A 23,143-nucleotide genomic window follows, 5' to 3' on the forward strand; every position below is an offset into this window, starting at 1 on the left:
GAAAACGGGGTGGTGGCGAAGTCTTGGCACGATGGTGATATAATGGCTAAGCTTTGAGAGATTCAGGCTAGCTTTGCATTGGTTCTCTTTTCATATTCAATTTCCTGAAATTGAAAAAGTTAACCATTTAAAACAGTAAAATTGGCTACTGTACTTTGTAGAGGGTCTTTACAGTCACAATTATAGACAAGTTAAATAGGTCATTCTTGTTACTGATGTTGATCATCTACGACGTGTATAGCTTTCAACAGGATTAGCAGTTAATTATTGAGATAATTACACTCAGTATTAATTGAGGTACCAATGCTACCAAATTTAACCCATATTTGAGTTTCTTGCCCACAATAGCTTTAAACAAAAATTACTTTTCAAAAAATGATTCATTCCCCCTCTTCCTCCCCTCTTTCTCCACTGCCTCCTTCTTTTTCGTTTTTTATTTTTTTATTTTTTATTATTATTTAAAAAAAAAAAAATCGCCACTGCCTCCTTTTCTTTTTTTTTTTTTAATTTTTTTTGTTTTTTTGTTTTTTTGTTTTTTTTTTATAATTTCCCATCTCCTTCTATCGCATCGGATCTTTAATTTTTTTTAATTTCCCCTCTCCCTTTGTCACACCAGAGCTTTGATGTTTGAACAGTTGTTTCTTGTGGTGGTGTTGGAGTTCGCCGGAGAACGGAACTCCGGCGATGATTGTATATGAGTGTATAATATTGTATGTCGGTGTATATGGGTGTATATGCCGGAGAATGAAACTCCGGCTATGACTATATATGGGTGTATATAAGTGTATATGGGTGTATAATATTGTATGTGGGTGTATATGGATATATGAGTTATAATATTGTATAATATTGTATATGGGTGTATTATATTTGTATAATATTGTATATGAGTGTATATGGATGTATATGGATATATGAGTTATAATATTGTATATGGGTGTATAATACTGTATATGAATGTATATGAGTGTATAATATTGCATACGGGTATATATGGGTGTATATGGATATAAGGGTTATAATATTGTATATGGGTGTATAATATTTGTATATAGGTGTATATGAATGTATATGGGTATATGGATTATAATTTTTGTATAATATTGTATATGAGTGCATAATATTGTATATGAGTATATGGATTATAATGTTGTATAGTATTGTATATGAGTGTATATGGGTGTATATGCGTATATGAATTATAATACTCTATTAAAAAAAAACATTTTTAAAAAAAAATAAAAAAGGAGGCAGTGGCGAACTCCAATAAAAAAAAATTAAAAAAAAAAACGAAAAAGAAGGAGGCAGTGGAGAGAGAGGGGAGAAGAGGGGAGTTTTGATTAGAGCTTTGCAATATAAGTTTTGAGCTATTTTTTTTGCAATGTAAGTGACCCAATCGTATATTTATTAAATTTCCCCTTAATTATTTGTGTCTGATATCCAGATTTTCCATTTCCCGGCATAATACAGCGTAAAAACTTAAAAGACATTTGGACTAGTAAACCTATAGGCGAATCAACCAGTTGAGATAAGAGAAAACAGCAAGGAGCAACTTTTAAGGACTACTGTGTGCAGTAATACTCTATGCACACCAACTTAAAATCATTCCTGGACAAACTGCATCAACTAACAAAGCTAAAAATATTATACTAAGATGTGAGAAATCAAATCAAAGTGCAGCCATATTTAAATGAACTCCACATGTTTCAATATAAATTAAAATTGAATGTGTTGAGCTTAAAGTAATTCCATACCATAAATAATTTATCCAGTGTCTTTACCAAACTAGTCAATATAAAACAAGTCCCTTTTTTACACATTTTCACTTTGCTTGCCTTAATTTGTAACTCCAAATGCTAAATTACTCCATTTATTCTGAATACAGGATGCATAAAAGTAAATACCCCCTCGTTATTAATTTACTGATATATTAATTTCAAATATAGATCTATCTAACAATAATAGAAGAGACTGCATATGGTGATGCATGTTGGCCTTGCACATTTAATGAGTTCAAGAGGGGCATTCAACAAGTAATTATGACTTAATAAATACTTTAAAGGGAGCTCGAATTCAATGAAAGTAGAAACGATCCCAGCCTCACAAATGGGGAGATTAGAGTGAAGTCACAAAAGAAAATAGATAATTTGTTCTTTGGAGCTCATAAATACTCTGCTTTTCAGACATCCTGTTAGTCTCCATGGACAATCCTTGGGCTGAACCTTCCGACATCATTGCCATCTGATCAAAATACACACTATTAGAGTAGCCCAAAAGATGATTAAATTAGAATAGCTACCAATGTGAAAGGCAAAATTACTTGTTAAGCAAGATACAGACAATCTGATTCAATTGTTTCAAGGCATATTTCAACTATTCAACAATTACTGTGAACTCATAGTTATGACGGAGTTCTCTTCAGGATCAAGCATCCATTTATCATTAAAATTAACAAACTTTAAGATATTTTATTTTTACATGATTAGCTAACATCAACGTGAATTCATATACTAATTAGAGTGAGAAAAAGGAATAAACTCCTAAAAAAATCACAGTTCATTAACAGGAAGACATCATGGTTTGAAAAGTATTGGTATTTTTAAGCTAAAAGTTTCATATAGCAGCTATTTTGTTTTCTATGTTTTAGTGATAGATGTCATATATATAGATGTTTCATTATCAATTTAAAATTCAATATTAACATGAAAGTGGAATGACTTTATGCCAGTGGCCACCAGCTGACAGAACAAAACTTAGACACTTCAAACTGTGTGATAAGTAAATTCCTCATTTCAACTCAAGATGTTAAGGCCATTAATTATTTGGTTTTGAAATTGTAAGTGCAAGTAGGCATTAATTAGTTATTTCGACTCCAAGAAGTTATTTTGAAGTACCACCAGAATGAAATTCATGCTCTATTTACACTGCCTTTAAAAGACATAGGAAATAGAAATAGATCTAGTTCAAGGAAGGAACAAAGGCAGAATAGGGTGCAAATGAAAAGTTATACAAAGACGATTACTTATAAGAGGAGAGGAACGAGTGTATTCAGTAATTGAATACCTTTCTGTTGAACAATAAGCAAATCATTTTTTTCAAGAAGACCATGGTAGTAAAACCAAAGATGAGGGTGATAACTCACTTCTAAGTTCGTTACTCAACCCAAAAGGATCAAAGGATTTTAATTATATAAGCAAAAGAAGTAGACTCAAAGAAAGTAACAATTGCAAGGAACTTGAATGACGAGTGGAAGCGTACATATCGTCATGATATAATATTCTATTAGGTAACTACAAGTTAATTTTGAGTATATTTTCAATTAAATTTTGAATGCTATTCAAGAAATTATGGCTAATGAAGCTTAGTTTCCATTGTTATGCGGTATAGATGATGCAAAATAGTTGCTGAAAAAAATGAAAAAGAAAAACATGCCATAAACATGTTCTAGTTAAAAGCTTATATGATCACTCAACTTTGGTTAATTGACCATCATTGTCACTAAACTTTGATTTATCTTTCAAAAGTCACTCAACTCTGGATAAGTAACCTCTATAGTCACTCAACTTTGTTTTGTCTTTCAAAAGTCACTCAACTTTGAGTAATTGACCTTCATAATCATTTTAGTAGGAAATATAATTTCCGGTACATATTTAATGACGTGGCAGTTATAATTTTTTTAAATAATATCTTAAAATATTAAATTAAATAATTAAATTTATTTATTTAGGATCCAATTCATCATAATTAGTGCATATAATGCTAAAGTTTAAGATATTATTCATCACTAATACATAAAAAAAATAATGAACTTAGACAATATATCTCAAGTAAATTGCAAGGCATAAAAAATTATTCTAAGAATATAAAATTCTATCAAATTAAATAAGTGAGTCAATAAACACAAAATAAATCATAACCTCTAAGATATTCAAAGGAAAGGTTCTTAATAAGAACTTGAGCGGGAGTTTTATAACCTTATCAACAAAAACAAAGAACTTGAGCGGGAGTGGCTCCCAACTAAAAGAACCCAATGTCTTGAATTTCTAATTTTAAGAGTTAGGGTTCACCTGAATTTCTAATTTTAAGAATATTTGAAGAAGGTTGGGTTCTAAAGTTAGAAATTTTATACATTGTCTAAGTTCATTATTTTTATGTATTAATGATAAATAATATCCTAAACTCTAGCATTATATGCACTAATTATGATGAATTGGATCATAAATAAATAAATTTAATTATTGATTTTAATTTTTTAAGATATTTAAAAAAAAAATTGTAACCGGCTAAAATGACTATTGAGGACAATTACTCAAAGTTGAGTGACTATGGAGGTCAATTACCTAAAGTTGAGTGACTTTTAGAAGACAAAACAAAATTGAGTGATTATAGAGACCACTTACCCAAAGTTGAATGACTTTTGAAAGACAAATCAAAATTGAGTGACTTTTGAAAGACAAATCAAAATTGAGTGATTATGAGTTCACATGCATCATGCTGTCAAACTAAAAGTTTTTTTTTTGTTTTCTCAATAATCTATCATAACCATACCGTTGTTAATTTGTTATATATTCTGTTTTGTTCCCTATGAATCCTTACTCTAGAAAGGAAGTAAAATATTAGTATAGTTAGAAATCTATACGAGAGGATTAAAAAAAAATCTAAAATGTCACAATGGAGATTTAAACTATGATTAAAATTAACTTTTGATCTCCTTTATCACTATATTGAATCTTAAATTAAGGAAATTCAACAACTTATATATAATTAAATTTTTTTTCCCCACTCTATTACACAATATAATTCGTTGACTGAGCAATTGAATTCCTTTACCCTCCAACTAGCTCCCCCCCCCCCCCCCCCCCCCCCCCCCGGGTCATAACCATTTATGTGTCGAGTATATTATTTAAAAACATATCTTATTGAATGACGAGACTGTTTTGATGAAGTGGAAGCAATTGATGAAAAAGCAAAGACGGGAAAATATAAATGGATTAATTAGTAAAGTGTGAAAGCTCGTTTGCCAATTTTTGTAGGATTAACGCTCTAATTAGTTGACTGATTTACAACGATATAGAAACCCAAAACTATCTTGTTTCAGAGTAGTTAGAGAAGAATGATCACGTCGACAATGAATATACTAGGGAATTGAGAGCATAAGATGTTGAAACAACTAGATCGTAGATACCTTGAGACGCATGTCCGAGTCTGATTGTTCCATTTATTTTTAGATCTCAAATAAACATATACTTGGAAGTAAATGTCTTATATTTATACAGTTAAGGTCCTTGGTTAATTTGCTAAAGGATAAAGTACTTATTTAGGAAATTTAGGAAGACATGAAACAAAGGATAAGGGCATGGAATTATCGACCAGTTCGAACATCATTAACAAGAGTAAACAAAATCATTAGCCAAAGTAATCGAAAGTAAGAACTAGCAGGTTAGCTATCAGATTCTAATGAATATTTATTAAAAAAGAAGAAGTTAGTCCACTTGTAATTACCTGATTGTATAAATAAATTTTACACCGATAATGAAATAGAACTTAATCTCGCAAAGCAAATTACAATAGATTGGTGCTTCCTTACCAATATGATAACAAGTTATGACGCACCAACACGTATAACAAATTCTTGTTCAGTGGTTATAATGAAATAGTTAATACTAACCTTCCATATCTGTTTGTTCATTCCCTTGAACCAAATTGGTCAACATAGTAAACAAATTTTCACCATTCCTTTTAAGCTAGAAATTTCCGCATTACCAACCATTCTTTCAAACAAGAAATGTCTTATCTCATTTATCTATATTAGTTGCTATAAAGCCTTTTAAAAGGAAGAACAACACCAACATTTAGAAATCATAAAAGAACAAAAAAACTCAAAAAAGAATAAAGTCTTTAGTCTTTTTCTCTTGTACTAATTCCTCCTTCCTTATTTTCCTTCAGATCAATTGCGAAAATATTAGTAGATCATCATGAGGTAGATTGAAAAAAATAGTCATGTTGATCTGAAAACTTTACAAAGGAAGGAGATTTTTATAGTTTAGGAAATGGAGGTTCAAAGGCTACAAGAATTAATGTGGTTATGGTCAAGATTGCAAAGTAATCGTGTTGCCCTCGTGGGTGGAAACCACACCGCTTCTAGATTTTGCACTCGTTAAAATTATAGCCATTTTGCACCTCTAGCTACTTCCCTTTTGCTCTTTAGATTGAATTAATTATTTGCATGTTCTCTTTTCCAAAAATTGTTCACACCTTCAACCTTTTTGAACTTTCTTCTTTTGCTTACTGGCCCGATTGATTCAGATTCACACCAACAGAACGAAAATTCTTCGGGGAATTCCATTGAACATTTGAGATCCGATTAAGGGTGGAGGCGGGATTAAATCGATCGTCCCGCTCAAACAAGACAAAATGAGGTATAAGGCAATGAATTTGTTGCATGGTTCTCATACCAAACAAGACAAAATGAAAAGCCTATATATGGATGCATTAGGCTTTTATGGTGATACGCATTTGGTCATTATTAAATTAAACCATTTGTGGGTTTTGAAGTTGATTTCTCAAGTTGCTATTTTGGGATTGGTTATTCTCTCTTTCCCCTGGATTAACACGATAATCAGGGGATTAACATCTAGCTATGGATATATCAATGTTTCTAAAGCTGATCACATGGCTAATTATAATCCGATTAAATCAGAGTCTTTGCCTCTAATTTTTCATGATTTGGCCAATGAAGGCCTTCTCAAAACAGGGGACAAATCCCTACTTATTACCAATGGAAATGAAGAAGTTATCTACAATTCTCAAGTTACAAGTGATTACAACATGGATTTGATTTCTCTTTCAAATTTGGCACGTAAAGAAGAGACTTATGACTTTGCACTAATTCCCTATGACTCCTCCAAATCTCTCAATATTGTCGATCGAGCTATGAGGGTAGGTGGTATCGTCACTATCCAACTAATTAGCGACGACACTATGATTACATTTTCGCAACCATCAAATTACAAAGTTGTCTACGTAAGAAAATTCGATTCCACAATTATAGCCATGCGAAAGACAAGTTCATTTGTCTCTACCAAATCAACAACTACGGCACATCATCATCGAAAATTGTGCAATTTTGGTCCAAACGCGAAAGAGGATGCATTAAAAAAACTAGAAGACGTACTACTCGAACCACCAAGAGCGGCATCAGGAAAATCGAGTAGATATCTTAAACGAACTCGTTATTTGCCAGAGTTGATGGACATTCCCCTTGAAAGCTACCCACGAAGGGTATTTATTGATGTTGGTTTACAAAATAAAAACGAAGCATCAGGCGATTCTAGTTGGTTTTCGAAGCATTATCCAACTAGAAATACGAAATTCGAGATATTCAAAATTGAAACAGTGACAAAAGAGTCAAATGCACCATTGATTGGAATGTCAGATTGGTTAAAGAAGAATGTGAAGGAAAATGAGTATGTTGTAATGAAAGCAGAAGCTGAAGTGGTGGAAGAAATGGTAAGGAACAAAGCAATTAAGTTAGTTGATGAACTTTTCATGGAGTGTAAGCATCAAGGTGTGAAAAAAGGTGATAAAAAGAAAAGTAGGAGGGCATATTGGGAATGTTTATCGTTGTATGGTATGTTGAGGGATGAAGGTGTTGCTGTGCACCAATGGTGGGGTTAAAAAATTTGTGTCACATAGGACTAACATTATAAACGGTATAAAGCTTTTATCAAGTTGCTAATCGACGTTTATTATGAAAAGTTATTTGCAATTATCTTATTAATGATCTGATCGTATAAAGAGGTATACGGGAAAGATGTGAAGATTAGGAAGTGAGGTTTTGACGTCATATTTTGTTGGATCATTTGATGTATAGTTTGGAATTATTTTTGTTCAGCAAAATGATATGTTAATAGGGTGCCAAAAGATGTTAAAAGTATGTCATAGTGAATGACTAATTACTCTCGTATCTTTTCTTGTATTTTTTTTCCATTGTTATAACATACTAGGTGCGTTGATCTTGAAAAAAAAAAAGTTGAGTTATTAAGGAGCGAAGGTGTGTCTTTTTTTTTCCTGTTTTTTTTTTCTTTCATTTAAATAAATTGTTTTATCTCGATTAAATTTATAAAAAAATATTTCAAAATTTACTACTTATATAGACAAATCAACAGCCAATACTTATACAAAGTAAAATGTCTAAATTTGCGTTTTCTTATATATGTTAAGCTATGGAATCAGAGAGACAAATTCAATAACTTGAAACATATCATCGAACAATTAAAAATATTCAAATTTTAAGAAATTAGAAAGCTCAAAAGATACTCATACGTGTCTTGAAAAAAGACTAGCGAACGATATATTTGAGACAAAAAATAATAACAGGGCCACTTACGAACCGACAAATTAACAGATGACATATATAAGACAAACCGACAAACTTTAGAAATATATTTGAATCTTAATTTTCCGTTTAAATAACCCGAACTACGTACATGCACATTCTTAAAAATAAAAATAAAATACCACTAATATATAACGGGTCGGATCCGACCCGTTTGAGTCCACCCCGCTCTATATAAACAAACTGAAACGTACACATTGGTTCTTCGTTTCCTCGTTGCCAACAGCAGCAGTTCCTCAGTCAGTCTTTCCCTCTTTGCTCTCCTACGCCGGCGACGGTGGGGTTTAACCGGAGCTTCGATCGAATTGTTGCATTCACATTTGAAGTTTCATCTCTTCACTTCACTCCACGTGTCCACTTGTTTACTTCTCTGTTTTTTCGCCTCTCTGGTGAGATAGCTTTCTCTGTTGAGACCTTATCTTTTTTTAATATTTGTTTATGCCTTGTATGATGCATTGACGTTGTTTTTATGCTGTTTAAGTACTTGTATTTGAACTCAAATTGAACCCTAGGTTGTGGTAAATTAAATCACTTTTTGCATGCTTGTTGTGGTTTGGTTTTTGTGTGGCGCTTTAAGGTGTGTTGTTTTGATACGCTTTTGCCCTGTTTTGTTTGCTTTAGGGTTTTTGAGACTTATGAATTCAATTTTTTTTTTCTTTACAAAAGTTGCATCTTTGAATTAGGAAAGTGTAAGGAGGGAATTGATGTTATTTGTTAGGGAAAATGATGATTTTGTTACTACGTTGGGAGACATCATTTTTTGAATTCGCCCTTCGCTTTCTGGGTGGCTTGATTTCTGAGAGACTACATTAACTTATCATAAAAAGAAAAGGATTCATCAGAGACTAAGAATTTCCAGGTGTTTGTCAAAAGGAAGGATGAGTGGCTATGTAAATCAGTTACGTACGCATATGGGTTTATGTTGCATTTGATTGCCTGAAGGTTGCTCTTGCACTAAATTCAGTTACTAAAATCTGATCTGGGGTTGGGGGGGGGGGGGTGGGTTACCAATGAGGATAGATTTCAAAGTTATACATGGATCTCCCGGGTAGTAGTGTCGTAAAGGACTCATTTTCCCGCAAATTCAACTGCTACAGGTTGAAGTCTATAGTGTAATTAGCTTGAGAGATATCGTACATACTTTTGTAGAAAGAAAATACATATGTCCTCTGTAAAATCTAAATGTGTTAAGAATTTGTACTTCTGGTGTAAGAGGAAAACAGTTACTGATTTTATTTCTTTGTCTGATCTTATGTGCTCCTTCATTCTATAGAAGGAGAAGAGCTCCCATCGTACTTCTGCAGTACCTCCTTGCGAGGGAGGAGCTAGCCTTTTTGCCTACGGGTTCGGCATTACCCAATAGCGTTGGCGTAAATCTTGTATTTGTATTACAAAACCGCTTAGCATGTATAAATAATTTATCAAGAACTTAGTAACTTTTTCTTTCCTAGAATCTAGAAGCCATAAACTCAAAATCCTATCTCCGCCTCCTTGGTACTTGTCAATAAAACTTTTACCTTCTTATTAAAAAAAATATATCTTAAACTAACATCCAAATTTATCATAATGCTAGTAATCCCTCCGGTCCACTTTACGTGTCGTCCTTACTAAAAATAGATGGTCTAAATAGTTGTCATTTTAAAAAACTTTGATATAATTAACTATCAGTTTTCACTTTTACCCTTAATAAATGTGGTGAGAGATTAATGTGCTGAAGAAGATAATAGTATTAAATTGAGATCAAAGAATAAGTAAGGATAATTTGGTCAAATTACCCTTTTAGTCAAAGGTGTGCTTAAGCCCTGAAGCGAGGCGCAAAACATGTTGAACTCTTCGCCTCGCTTAACGGACGCTTCAGTGTCGTCATCAAGGCTCTAAGCCATACTTTCCCTTGCCAATGAGCGTAATCCTAAAGAGTCGACACTAAACAATTGATATTTCCTTTTATCGTAATTCTTTTTTTAAACTTCTTTGTCCATATATTTGTTATTCATGCTTAAGTTATTAGTCTTGGAGTAGAAGTACGTATTTATATTTCTTCTCTATTTGGTCCTTTCTTCATTAAAGCTCACGCTTTATTTGCGCTTTTGTGCTTAAAGCCCCTTAGTGCTTTTTTGCGTTTTTCGCCTTTGATAACACTGCTGTTGGGTGTTCCAAAGAACAATAACAAAGGTCTGATTTCTTTGTCTTTCTTATTTTTCCTCTCTGAGCTGGTCTGGACTGCTTGCTGGAGTTTAATTAATTGAGTTTGTCATTTTAGTTTATTAATTTAATTGTGCAAGGTTAATTTTGGTCTTTTTTAGAAAATTGCGCTTCACTTCAATGAAGCGAGCGCTTCGCTTCATGCTTTGCTTGAAGCGTGAAGCGGGGCCTCATCGCTTTTTACTGCTTCACGCTTCCAGAAACACTGTGGTGGACTATCTATCCCGGTTTCAATCTCTTGGAATATCAACACTGTAATAATGGTTACCATTTATTTTATGCTGTATCACCGGGCAATAAATAGTTGAAATGACTGAATTCAAACTATGTCATTCAATTGAATGGAGGGTATTACCTTTATTTAACAAGATCAGAAATGTATTATAACATAATATTTTAAATCCTAATTCGTCGTTCTTTTATGTTACATTCTCCTTTTACCAGGCATTGAGCAGAAAATTGTACCTTTTATGCCTTTTGTTGTGTCTACTAGTATAATCATGTTCTGGATTAGGTGAAGCGCATGAACCATTCCTATTCTTTAGACAAGTAGATATGCAGTATTATGCTTCTTATGTGGATGTTGAATCTGCGGTTTGCTGACAGTCTGATCTGCATGTGTAGGGTAGAGGGTATATCTCCATGGGGAAATATTTGTAACCAAAATGTATTCTAAACGATCTGGTCAAGCTGATGACGCTGTTTCAGGGCCAGTTCGTACAAGTGACAGGCTTCGACGAAGGCCAAAATTGTATGGTCGCCCATACTTGTATTATACTCCAAAGATGATCCGCCCTAAGAGAAGCAAGACCAAGACAAGGACTGCGGCATCTCAGATTGCGAAGATGTTGCGTCCTGGTAGTCGGCCAGTGCGGACAAAAAATGCAGATGTATGGCTTTTTCTTGTTTTTCTGTCTTCTGTTGATTATGTATGGCATCTTGTGCACAAAGTGCATCTTCCTTTTTTGTGGTTCCTAAAACTCAAGATCTGCTTATGTATTTAAGTTTAATCTGAAACGACAATTTGGCTAGTGAACATATCTTAGATTGTACTACATTGTCTTCTTTTTCACTCTTATGTTAGTGAACGGAGGATTATATACTTATCAAAAATGTTAGTGAACGGAGGATATCTGATATTCAGTTGGATTTAACTAATGTCACTACTTATAGAATCGTTACAATACAGTGTATGTTGTATTTTGGTAACACCATGGTGCCTATTTAGTTAATTTTCATGATTAGATAATTCTGTGTATGGCATTGGATGGCGATATCTCCACCAAATTCGTCCATATCTGCTCAAGTTAACCTTATTCTATGTGTGGTTGGGAATCTTTTTTTTCCCTTTGTGTACCCATTTGATTCTGTTACTATTCTTTTCATGACATTTGTCTTCTTATTTGCACATATTTCGTAAGGTCTTTGAAAACGTATTTAGGAGAAAAAGAACAAGTTATAAGGTGTTTGAAATACAAGTTATAAGATGTTTGAAAATGATTTTTTGGCAGTCAGTTGCTGCCAACCTTCGACGCTCTACGAGAAAGAGGAGAATTTCTGTGAACCTTGAAGGATATACAGATAGTTCTGGAACTGAGGATAATGACTTGATGGTAAGGTTTCTATTGTCTTGCTAGCATGAATTTCCAATTCAAAATGTAAAATAGCATATAGCAAGTCATCTATGAATATCGAATTACTCCATCTAATTTGCCATACTATGTGAAGTGGTAGATGTTATTTTGAAAATTGGTTTAATGTGAATTTGCTTCAGAGCCCAAAGTATCGAAGTTCTAGGAACCGAGTAGGTAATAACAGTGCAAGTCAGGATGACCTCATGCCTCGACGTGAAGGACTGCGTCCTCGTCGTGCAGGATTACGACCTCGTCGGGCAAGAGCAGTTGCAAGACAGCAGTTAAATCTAAGGTCTGATGATGAACAAGATACTTCTGACGAGAAGATTGGCCAGGGTGATCCTGAAAATGGAAATGATGTAGATGATAATGATGCTGATGATGGTGAGGCGGAGGATGAAGATGGTGGTGACGGTGATGGAGAGGATGAGGGTGAAGATGAAGGCGACGAAGATGGTGATGATGAAGAGGGTGAAGAACAGGACGGTAGAAGGCGATATGACCTCCGCAACCGAGCTGAAGTACGCAGGCTTTCTATGGAAGGAGTTAAACAAAGGCCAAGATCTCCTCGTAGGGTACTTCAGCAAGGAATGGGAACCAAGGTCAACAGAGATGTAAGAAGAGGAGGATCCCGAGTCCATAAACGTCATCGGATGACGCGAGGTGATGACTCTGATGATTCTCTTCTTGTAGATGAGCTGGACCAAGGTCCTCCAATTCCTTGGGGTAGAGGTGGGAGCAGATCTGGACCACCTTGGCTATTAGGAGGATTAGACATGCAAGGAACAACATCATGGGGATTAAATGTGGCTGCATCTGGATGGGGTCATCAAAGTGAGGCTTCCGCTAATTTGACATCTGGCATTCAAACTGCTGGACCAAGCTCCAAGGGAGGGGCTGATATTCAACCGCTGCAAGTGGATGAAACGATAAGCTTTGATGACATTGGTGGGCTTTCTGAATATATAGATGCACTGAAGGAAATGGTATTTTTCCCACTATTATATCCAGACTTCTTTGCAAGTTATAACATCACCCCCCCAAGGGGAGTTTTATTGTGTGGACCTCCGGGCACAGGTAAAACACTGATCGCTAGAGCATTAGCTTGTGCTGCGTCAAAGGCTGGCCAGAAAGTGAGTTTTTATATGCGGAAGGGTGCTGATGTCCTGAGCAAATGGGTGGGCGAGGCTGAAAGACAGCTAAAATTGTTATTTGAAGAAGCTCAGAGGAACCAGCCTTCCATCATCTTCTTTGATGAGATTGATGGACTTGCTCCTGTTAGGTCTAGCAAGCAAGAGCAGATTCATAACTCTATTGTGTCAACTTTACTGGCTTTGATGGATGGCCTTGACTCTCGAGGTCAAGTAGTCTTGATTGGTGCAACCAATCGGGTTGACGCCATTGATGGAGCCTTGAGGCGACCTGGAAGATTTGATCGTGAATTTAATTTTTCTCTACCTGGTCTTGAGGCACGCTCTGAAATATTGGATATTCACACTAGGAAGTGGAAACAGCCTCCTTCTAAGGAGCTAAAAATGGAACTTGCAGCTAGTTGTGTGGGATATTGCGGTGCTGATCTAAAGGCATTGTGCACAGAAGCTGCTATTCGTGCATTCCGTGAAAAGTATCCTCAAGTTTACACTAGTGATGACAAGTTCTTGATAGATGTTGAATCAGTCACGGTGGAGAAGTATCATTTTTTAGAGGCCATGACGACAATCACTCCAGCTGCCCATAGAGGCTCAATTGTGCACTCAAGGCCATTATCTTCTGTTGTTGCACCTTGTCTGCACGGACCTCTCAGGAAAGCTATGAGCATCATTTCGGATATTTTTCCTCTTTCAGTTTCTTCAGAATTGAGTAAACTTTCCATGCTCTCCTATGGCTCTGCTATTCCTCTTGTGTACAGACCTCGACTTCTGCTATGTGGTAGTGAAGGTGTTGGACTGGTAATTAACTTTGGACGTTTCTTTTATGAGTTGGAGAAATATGGACTTCACTAAATATACTTACTCATGTAGTTTTCCAGGATCATGTAGGGCCTGCAATTTTACATGAATTGGAAAAATTTCCTGTTCATTCGCTTGGACTTCCATCCCTTCTTTCTGATCCCGGTGCGAAGACACCAGAGGAGGCATTAGTTCACATATTTAGTGAAGCAAGGAGAACAACTCCGTCAATTCTCTATTTACCTCATTTCCATCTTTGGTGGGAGAATGTGAGTTATTGTTCACATCTTTCCTTTTCCTCATTCTATGGTGCTTCATTTTGACATTTTTAGTGCATAAATGATTTTCTTGACCCTGCTTATTTCTCAGGCACACGACCAGCTCAAAGCTGTTCTGCGGACGCTGTTGGAAGAGCTCCCATCTGACTTGCCTATACTATTATTTGGGACTTCATCAATACCACTTTCTGAACTACCTGATGAGCCTTCTTCAGTATTTTCACACCATAGCATGTATGCTTTGTTCAAATTGAGCTCCACCTTTTAGTTGTCTATTCATTATTAGCATGTTTCTCTTTGCATACTCTGGATATGCTTATTATTTACCTTCATTTCATCTGTTATCTTACCTGTTCACCAGCTGCTTGTAAATTTTACTTCCTCATCTTAGTTGGCTTACAGTTTCATTTTAGGTTCTGTTTGAAGGTTAATGCATTCAATGATGTTATTGTATTTGTGGTTAGTTCTCAAAAGAGGGAATAATTGTATTAATGATGGTATTGGTCTCTGCCTATGTTGTGGTTTCTGCAAGTATAGCTTTTTATCCTGAAGATCACGGACAGTGTATTATCCTTTTTGGATAAACCTGATGTTTGCAGTCACAGATGGTTCTTGCTTAAAAGTTTTGTGGGGTCAAAACTTCACACTTCTTGCAAGGTTGTGGGACTAAGTTCTGTAGGTAGAAGGAGAAGCAAGGATACTCTCTGGGCCTAAATTACATTGAGTTTGGTGGTGATCTCAAGCAGCTGAAAGTAGTCTTGTATGTTTAGCAGGAGCGCTCTTTGCCTTGATGGTATCATGGAATAGTATCATAAAATTTTGTGCTAATGATATTCAATTCCTTCTGGCTACATTTAAGAAAAGTTGTGCTGTCTTTCGTCTAGGCAATATGGATCTTCTGAAACAGCTTTCCTGTGCAATTTATCTGGCTTTGACAACATTGCTTATTTGTACCATTGGTGGAAGCTGAAAGGGGATTTGGTCTATAGAGCCTTCCGTTCTCTTAAGATGGTCACGAACTACTTTTAAATGCTTATTAGTTTTTTTTCCTTAAAGAAATTGAAAGCCTCTATGCTGCATAACGTATTTTGTTGACTAGTTAAGTTGTGTTATTTGCATTATCCCATAACATTTGCTTATAAGAATATGATCTCCTTATTCAATGATGATAGAGGGTCCAGGTGATGTAGTATTGCTTTCGGTTGGTGGACGAGATAATGAGGACGACAACTCCATTTCAGAAAGATAATGATGACTACAACTGGGCATTACTAGATTTATGGATAATGAAATACAAAGTAATGTTACTGAAAATTGCGTTGCAGAAGGTGTTAATATTCTTTTGGGATCCTCCATTTGCGATCTCTATAATATGCTTTGTTGCTAAAATTTGGAGCTTGCATAGAACCTATATTGTGTAAGCTCGTACAAAGCATCCTTTTGGGGGGCGGATAGATATAGAATTAGATATATTTTTGTTCTTTTTGTTTTGGTAAATGACCTGATAAATGATATATATGAGTCCATCTTCAAGGTAGTATTAACAGCTGTACCTTATCTCCAGCTTATGTTTGGATACTCCATCAGATGAAGATAGGTCTCTGTTCTTTGATCGTCTCATAGAAGCTGCTTTGTCAATTCAAGTTGAAGCTACAACAAAGAAGTCCGGTAAATTGGACTCCCTTCCTGAACTCCCAAAGGCGCCAAAGGTGTCTGCTGGACCGAAGGCATCTGAAGTAAAAGCCAAAGCTGAAGCTGAGGGCCATGCCCTTAGGCGATTGAGGATGTGCCTCCGTGATGTCTGCAACCGGTATATATTTGATCTGAGAAATCGTATTAGCTGGAAATTCAAAACATGTTTTCTAAATTTGGTTGAAGTAACTACATTTCATGGTGATATCCACATACTTATATTTTCAGATACTAAATCTTAATTCGGTGTTAAGAAACTGAAATGGCGGAAAATGTCTCGTTGTTGCGTTTGAATGTATTTGCATGTATGTTTCATGAAATTTTTGTTGTTCAGGACATAAGAAACTCTATTAGATGAAGTCGTCGCCCTCTTATTGTGGAGTTGCCTCCATGTTTTTTTAATCAAGTATTTTCATTCATAAACATGGCCAAACTGGTCGTATACAAGGGATATACCAAATGGTAAAGAATCTACAAAATATGAGTCTCTACAAACTCCACCCAATCATCTGTACAACAAGGAACCTTCTGCTTACAGCAGAAGAAAATAAGGGAGCGAAGACTACTCCTCAACTGGGAGAAACTTGACTCTACTCCTTCAAAAGCTCTTCTATTTCTCTCTCCATACTACCCACATTAACACAAGCAGAATCACATTCCAAGCCCTTCGTTTTCTCCTCCTTCACACACTTTTCCAACTGAATGTCAAATCTTTCACCGTGCTTGGCATTGCCCGAGGAGTGCAAAACCACTTAAACAAATCCCACCATAATCTCATGGTAAGTCCGCATTGTAGAAGGTGGTCCACATCCTCGCCCGCCTCCTTGCACATGTAACACCAACTGACACAGACAACCTTCCGCTTTCTAAGATTTTTCACTGTCAAAATCACCCCTCTAGTGACTAGCCTAGTGAAAAAACATAACTTCCTCAGCACACTTGGAACCCATATTGTGTTACATGGTAAATCAACCTCCTCCCAAACCAAAAGTTTCTCATAAAAGGATTGCCTCCATGTTGACACACATCAAATTCTAGAAAAAAAATTCAGCTGGAGATATGGTCTTTCAGAAATCGGTTTTATGCTGTTTTTGTGAAGTTGGTGCAGGGCCTTCCTTTGCTTCTGTTTTGCTGTTTTCACATCCTTGTGCATTAGTCCTCGCTTCAACTATTTGGCTCATCTGCACATTTTTTGTTGTTAATAGTTTCTTTCATTTTGTTATTTTCTTTTCCCTTCTCCTCTGCATGTTTTGTGGATGTCTTTCTCAGTTTTGGTACAAGGTTTAGGTGTGACATATTATCTTCAATAATAGGTCATGACAGCATCATATATAAGTTAAATTTTGATCATCCTATCTTCAATTATTGGTCATGACAGCATCATATGTAAGTTAAATTTTGATCATCCAACACATATCATTCAATGCAGGATTCTGTACGATAAACGGTTTAGCGCCTTCCATTATCCAGTAATGGATGAAGATGCTCCAAACTATCGTTCAATCATCCAGAACCCAATGGACATGGCAACTCTGCTGCAGCGTGTAGACAGTGGGAAGTACATCACCTCCAAAGCATTCTTAGAAGATTTTGATCTCATTGTCAGCAACGCAAAGGTAGATGCTACTCTCTAACGCCTTTGATCTTTCTGTATGTCTATTCGTCAGACTTCTGGGATGGTAGGTTGGCAATTCTTAGTCTACATTTCTTCATGCTAGTAGTAGGAGGATGCTAGGAACTTCTTGTATCTTTTTGTGAGGGCTACTTACGCCTTCGTCAATAAAAGTTTATTAAAAACAGGAGGATGCTAGGGATGACCATTGTACAAAATCTGATTGTCTATAAGAAACTCTATATTGCCATAGTATTTCAATTTTCGCCACCCAACCACCCTATTCAAAACTGTAACAAGTTAGCACCGCATCAATCACTTTTAAAATGGACCAAGCTGATTATCTCATCTTCATATTAACTTTTGTTGTCCGATTTGCTACCCTTCTATTAGCAGTATATTCCAACTGCTTGACTGAAGATGTTACTATGGCTGCAATTGAACTAATCACTATGTGGTGTCTATTCGTTACAAATTATTAAATTAGGTTCTGAATCAACATGGTTTTCTAAATATTAATTACATCATTTTTGTGGATTATAACAACTCTCTTCTGTGAAATTTGCCCCTCATTCTGGTTTCCAAGTACAACTTACATTAAGAACTGCAAAGGATGAATGACTATTATTGGATAAGTAGTTTATGTCAATGTGGTGCCATATTTTGATGATGTAAGACTATGTTGCAGAAGTACAATGGAGATGATTACAATGGAGCGAGGATTGTTAGTAGAGCTCATGAACTTCGAGATTCAGTATGTTCGCAGCTACTGGTCTCCAATTATCTTTGGTGTACTTTCTTGTATAGTTTGAGTTCGTCTTTGACATTGTGTTATGTCTTTCTCTACAGGTACACGGAATGCTTTCCCAAATGGATCCTGCCTTAGTTGCCTTCTGTGAGAAGATTGCTGCTGAAGGGGGTCCGGTGTCAGTTCCTGATGAATTAGGTGGAGATGCATTGCCACAAACTCCTGTCTTACAGTCGACTACTATGACTAGAGCTAGTGCCCGCCTTCGTAATGTCCAGCCTGAAGTCAACTTAGGTCAGAGCTATGAAGCACTGAGAAGGCACAAGAAACATGCTGATTCTGCACATTCGGGTAAATAAGTTTTGTATTTGCTAAATAACTGTTATTGAGATCCAGTTGTTCCTGGTACATATTTCTTGTAAAGGTTATATTTTTCTTGTAAACATTATATTTTGATAGCTGCCTTCTGGTTGCTGTAGTGTTTTGGGACAAAAAATCCTCTTGTGGCTGACGATGTTCTGTCTGTGCTACAGTGCCAGATGATGAATTACAACATCAGGATTCCTTGCCTTCCAAGTCATCTGATGACCATGAAGATGGTGCTTCAGAGCAAAGGCCAGAAAGCACTCTTGCTGATGGGAATCAACCTGTAGACGTGCCAGATACAAGTGGATGCACATCCCGAGATGTTACGATGTCAGATGCAGAATTGTCCAGTAAAATCAAGTCCGTGAAGAAGCAACTCGTGAAGCGGACAAAGAACTATGGCATTCCTCAGCTGGAAAGATTATACACTCGCATCATGAAGGGTATTTTTGAAACAAAAACTGTCGTGACCAACGAAGATCTTAAGACTTCAATTTTGAGTTTTATGTTGAAATTTGCGGAGGATGCGTTGAAGTTTTAGTGTAGCACCAATTTTTCAACCATGAATTTTTTTTAATTTTTAGTTTCAACAATTTATTAATTTGCTCATGAGATGTCAACGAATTTGCATCTATTGTGCTACACAGGAAAAAGAAAAGAAAAAAAGAGAAGGAAAAGTATAGTTTTTTTTCTTGCCCCCTCTACTGCTTTTATGCACTTCACTCAGTACTGATGTTCCTTGGAAAATCATCATCTGATAAATTCTTTAATAGTACTTCACATGTGAGATGAAAGATGATTGGGTAACTGAAACAGGACACTAGAGAGTATTTTTATTTTTAGATCGACTCTGCTTCATTTGCTGCAGCCTGCAGGAAGTACCAGGCTCTGTTCAAAATTATAAATACAAGGGACTGAAATGTAAAAGCAGTAACTTAAACATTAAAACTATCCAGGACTTGATCATAATTCTGGCTTCATTGTAACTAACAAATCCCAACGACTTGGTACAACTCTCAAAGCTGGTTGTACGCTCAATCTGCACAACTGGGAACACCAGAGATTTGGCTGAAATTCCTTGAGTCCGGAACCAAAATGCCCCAAAAAAACTATTTTGAACCAAAATACCAAAAAAAAAAAAAAATGTTACTAAACTACCTATAGCGCAGTATTTTACTACGCTAAAGCATTTAACCGTAACGGACCCGTTAAGTGCTTTAGCGTTGTAAAATATTGCGCTATAGGAATTAACCTTAACGGACCCGTTGAGTGCTTTAGCGCAGTATTTTACTGCGTTATAGAAATTTGTCTCTCACCTATAGTGCAGTATTTTACTGCGCTATAGCGCTCCGCTATTTTTCAAAACCAGCCTCTTACTACATTTCACTCCTTTTTACGTAGTTTAGCCGTATATTAATCATGCTTTGAGATTCCGGAACTTCAATATTTTATATAGAACCCTACTTATATTTGTACAATTAATAAAATAGGCTCAATATATCAGGAATACACAATACTTTGGATTGTCATTTTAGTGGTTGAAAAGTGCTCGAAGTCCTTTTTTGTTTGATTCATTAGCTTTAAGTTATTTATCTTTTAGGGTTTCGTCTTATTTTTAAATTAATGCTTAACTTTATTTCGAATGTGTCACGTTTTTTTTTTTATTATCAATTTAGGATGTGAAACTATAAACGATAATAAAGACTAAGATAATATTTATAAATATGCAAAAAATATATAATATTTACGATAAATTGTACAACACTAATGTATATACACTATCAAGGATGGGTCCCACATGTAGTATGCCGGAGACTATCCCTAGGCCTAAGGCTCATACCATCCCCACCGCCCTCGCCATCATCTCCATCGCCATTTTTCCTCTTAATAACCGAGCGCTCCAAGTCATGATCATCTCCTTTTCCCCTGGCCCATGCGCCCTTGACTAGAATGTGCTTCTTCTTGGGATCTGGTCCCGCTCGCACGGGCAGAACCTCATGATGGCTTGGGTCTGGAAACTCGGACTCTTCCTTGTCAGGAGTTGCCACCGCGGGCGCCGAAGGATGAACCTAAAAAATATATAATAATTAGTACCATTTCTTATTTACATTGAATACATTAACGTTATTTATTTAATCAAACATGTGTGTCAACGGGGGCCTGAGTAGGCTCCTGAAATGGATCTGTAGGCTCCTGAGATAGGTGTGGTGGGAATATGAGGTAGTCTCCTGGACGAGATGTTGTTCGAAGTCCAAGTAAAGGTTATAAAAATTAAATAAATATTTTACCTTGTATTGAATAAAATTAGTTTTAAGTAAAAAACTTACATGCGTCTCGATAGTCTCATGGGAAGACACCTTTGCCTCGGCAGGCTGATGAGAATGCTCCTGAATGGGTCGCTCATATGGATCCACTTGCGCCGAATCCTAAAATATGAAAAAAACGAAATAATAAGTAACATACATATTTAAAATAAGTACTTTAAATAATCAAATATGTATATTAAATATTGACCTTATATTGAATAAAATAAATTTTAATAAAAAGCTTACCTGTGGCTCGGTAGTCATATGGGAAGACACCGCTGGCTCGGCCGACCCATGAGAAAACGCTTGAGTGGGTGGCTCTGGTGGACTCGCTGGCGCCGAATTCTAAAATATAAAATATTACTAAATAATGAGTAACATATATATATTTAAAATAAATAATTTAAATGAACAATAAGTATTTTAAATATTAACCGGGATCAAAAACTCATCGAAATCAAGAATCCTGGCTCCCTGTAAATTCCTCACAGGCCGCTCATCAGCTAATGAAGCGCGTAACGCCGCTCAATCAACGTTATCACGCTCCTCCATGTATGTATTCTGGCTCGGCGGTGATGAAGACCCGGGTATCTCAGCAAGTAAGAGCGCCAGCGTAAACGTAGGTGTGTCCCCAGGTGAGCTTCCACCGGCCTGGAACGGCTGCGGATGGACTAGACCGTGAACGCACTCTAGAATGGGATCGGCCTCATCCGCCTCATTTACCAGATGGTGTCCTCCACCACCAGGTCCTCTAGCAGCAGCACCGCGTCCTCTACGCGCACGGCGTCCTTTGCTAGCATTGCCTCCTCCTCTGGGAGCACCCGGTCCTCCTCCTGGCGCTGCCTGATACTCAGCCTCCGGAACAGGCTCCTCTCTATGCCTAATCTCGCCTGCCTGCCCGATACCATCCTCGGATATCCGTACCATCTCCACCGCAAGCCCAGGGTAAGACATATGCTCTAACCCCAAGATGTGTAAACATTGTACGGCCACCAGCTGCATTTGTGTTCAACAGGAAAAAAAAGTTATTTTTTAAAATGTAACAATTAATGAAATTAAGTAAATCTAAATACGATAAACTTACCAATGCCTCGTACCGCCCCGCGAGTGCCGAGTATCCTACAACCCTAGGGGGACGCAAATCTGGGTTGCCGATCAATCGGCGTATTGTCACGACCCAGCCCCGTGGGCCGCGACTGGTGCCCTATTTGGACACCCAAACAGACTTACGTACCAGATCTACATATCAAAATTCGTTCAAACTTAACATACATCGTTTTAAGCAAATACTGAAAACAATATTATCTTAAGCGGTCGCCCGTACAGAAACACCATATCCAAATCTAGTAGATTGGCGGAATACACATCGCCAGATATATATACACATATACAGACAAATGGGCCGTTTTGGCCATAATTGTAAACGGGGCCGCATTAAGACACAAATCATAATCACAAACGAACAAACATGACCCATGACCCACATATATGACTACAGGCCTCTACAAATCATGACAGAAACATATGACGGGACAGGGCCCCGCCGTACCCCAAATAGTCATACATATATACAGAGTCATATACCATGAAAGATCTTTACCAAAAGTAAGGGCTCCGAGTCAATGGAGCACTCCAAGTAGCAGAATGTATCCTACGCTGGCGAGTCACCAGAACAAACGTCTGTACCTGCGGGCATGAAACGCAGCCCCCGAAGAAAGGGGGGTCAGTACGAAATATATACTGAGTATGTAAAGCATGAGGTACAGTAATCCAAATCAAAACTGAAATAAAGAGTATGGGAAGCGGTTACAGAACCAGTATATCAAACCTGTTTTAAAACATAAGTAATGCAAATAGAAATCATGCATAAGGCTCAGGAACGTGGTCGCCACTCCAACACTAGCGCCACAACACATCATACTCCAGAAGGTTTCAAATCTCCGTACAATCCCCGAACA

General features: G+C 36.5%; 2 protein-coding genes across 4 annotated transcripts; both read left to right on the top strand.

The window, feature by feature from the left end:
* The first annotated feature begins 5,857 nt into the window (after positions 1–5,857).
* Positions 5,858–8,204, top strand: LOC132622981 (uncharacterized). Its single transcript, XM_060337675.1, has one exon. It carries the CDS (start codon positions 6,415–6,417, stop codon positions 7,675–7,677), a length of 1,263 nt encoding a protein of 420 aa, XP_060193658.1. The 5' UTR covers positions 5,858–6,414; the 3' UTR covers positions 7,678–8,204.
* Positions 8,205–8,592: 388 nt separating this feature from the next.
* LOC132627613 (ATPase family AAA domain-containing protein At1g05910) lies at positions 8,593–19,583 on the top strand. Of its 3 annotated transcripts, none has more exons than XM_060343050.1 (11): positions 8,593–8,787; positions 11,225–11,490; positions 12,112–12,213; positions 12,375–14,183; positions 14,264–14,452; positions 14,553–14,695; positions 16,026–16,271; positions 17,583–17,769; positions 18,454–18,519; positions 18,615–18,864; positions 19,047–19,583. In XM_060343050.1, the coding sequence occupies exons 2-11, from the start codon at positions 11,266–11,268 to the stop codon at positions 19,418–19,420; spliced, it is 3,591 nt and encodes a 1,196-aa protein (XP_060199033.1). In that variant the 5' UTR covers positions 8,593–8,787; positions 11,225–11,265; the 3' UTR covers positions 19,421–19,583. The 3 variants fall into 3 exon arrangements, with proteins under 3 accessions (XP_060199033.1, XP_060199034.1, XP_060199035.1); XM_060343051.1 differs by having other exon boundaries at positions 11,230–11,490; XM_060343052.1 differs by having other exon boundaries at positions 18,993–19,132.
* Positions 19,584–23,143: the final 3,560 nt, after the last annotated feature.

This window comes from Lycium barbarum, chromosome 2 (genome assembly GCF_019175385.1).
Source record: "Lycium barbarum isolate Lr01 chromosome 2, ASM1917538v2, whole genome shotgun sequence".
NCBI classification, from domain to species: Eukaryota; Viridiplantae; Streptophyta; class Magnoliopsida; order Solanales; family Solanaceae; genus Lycium; species Lycium barbarum.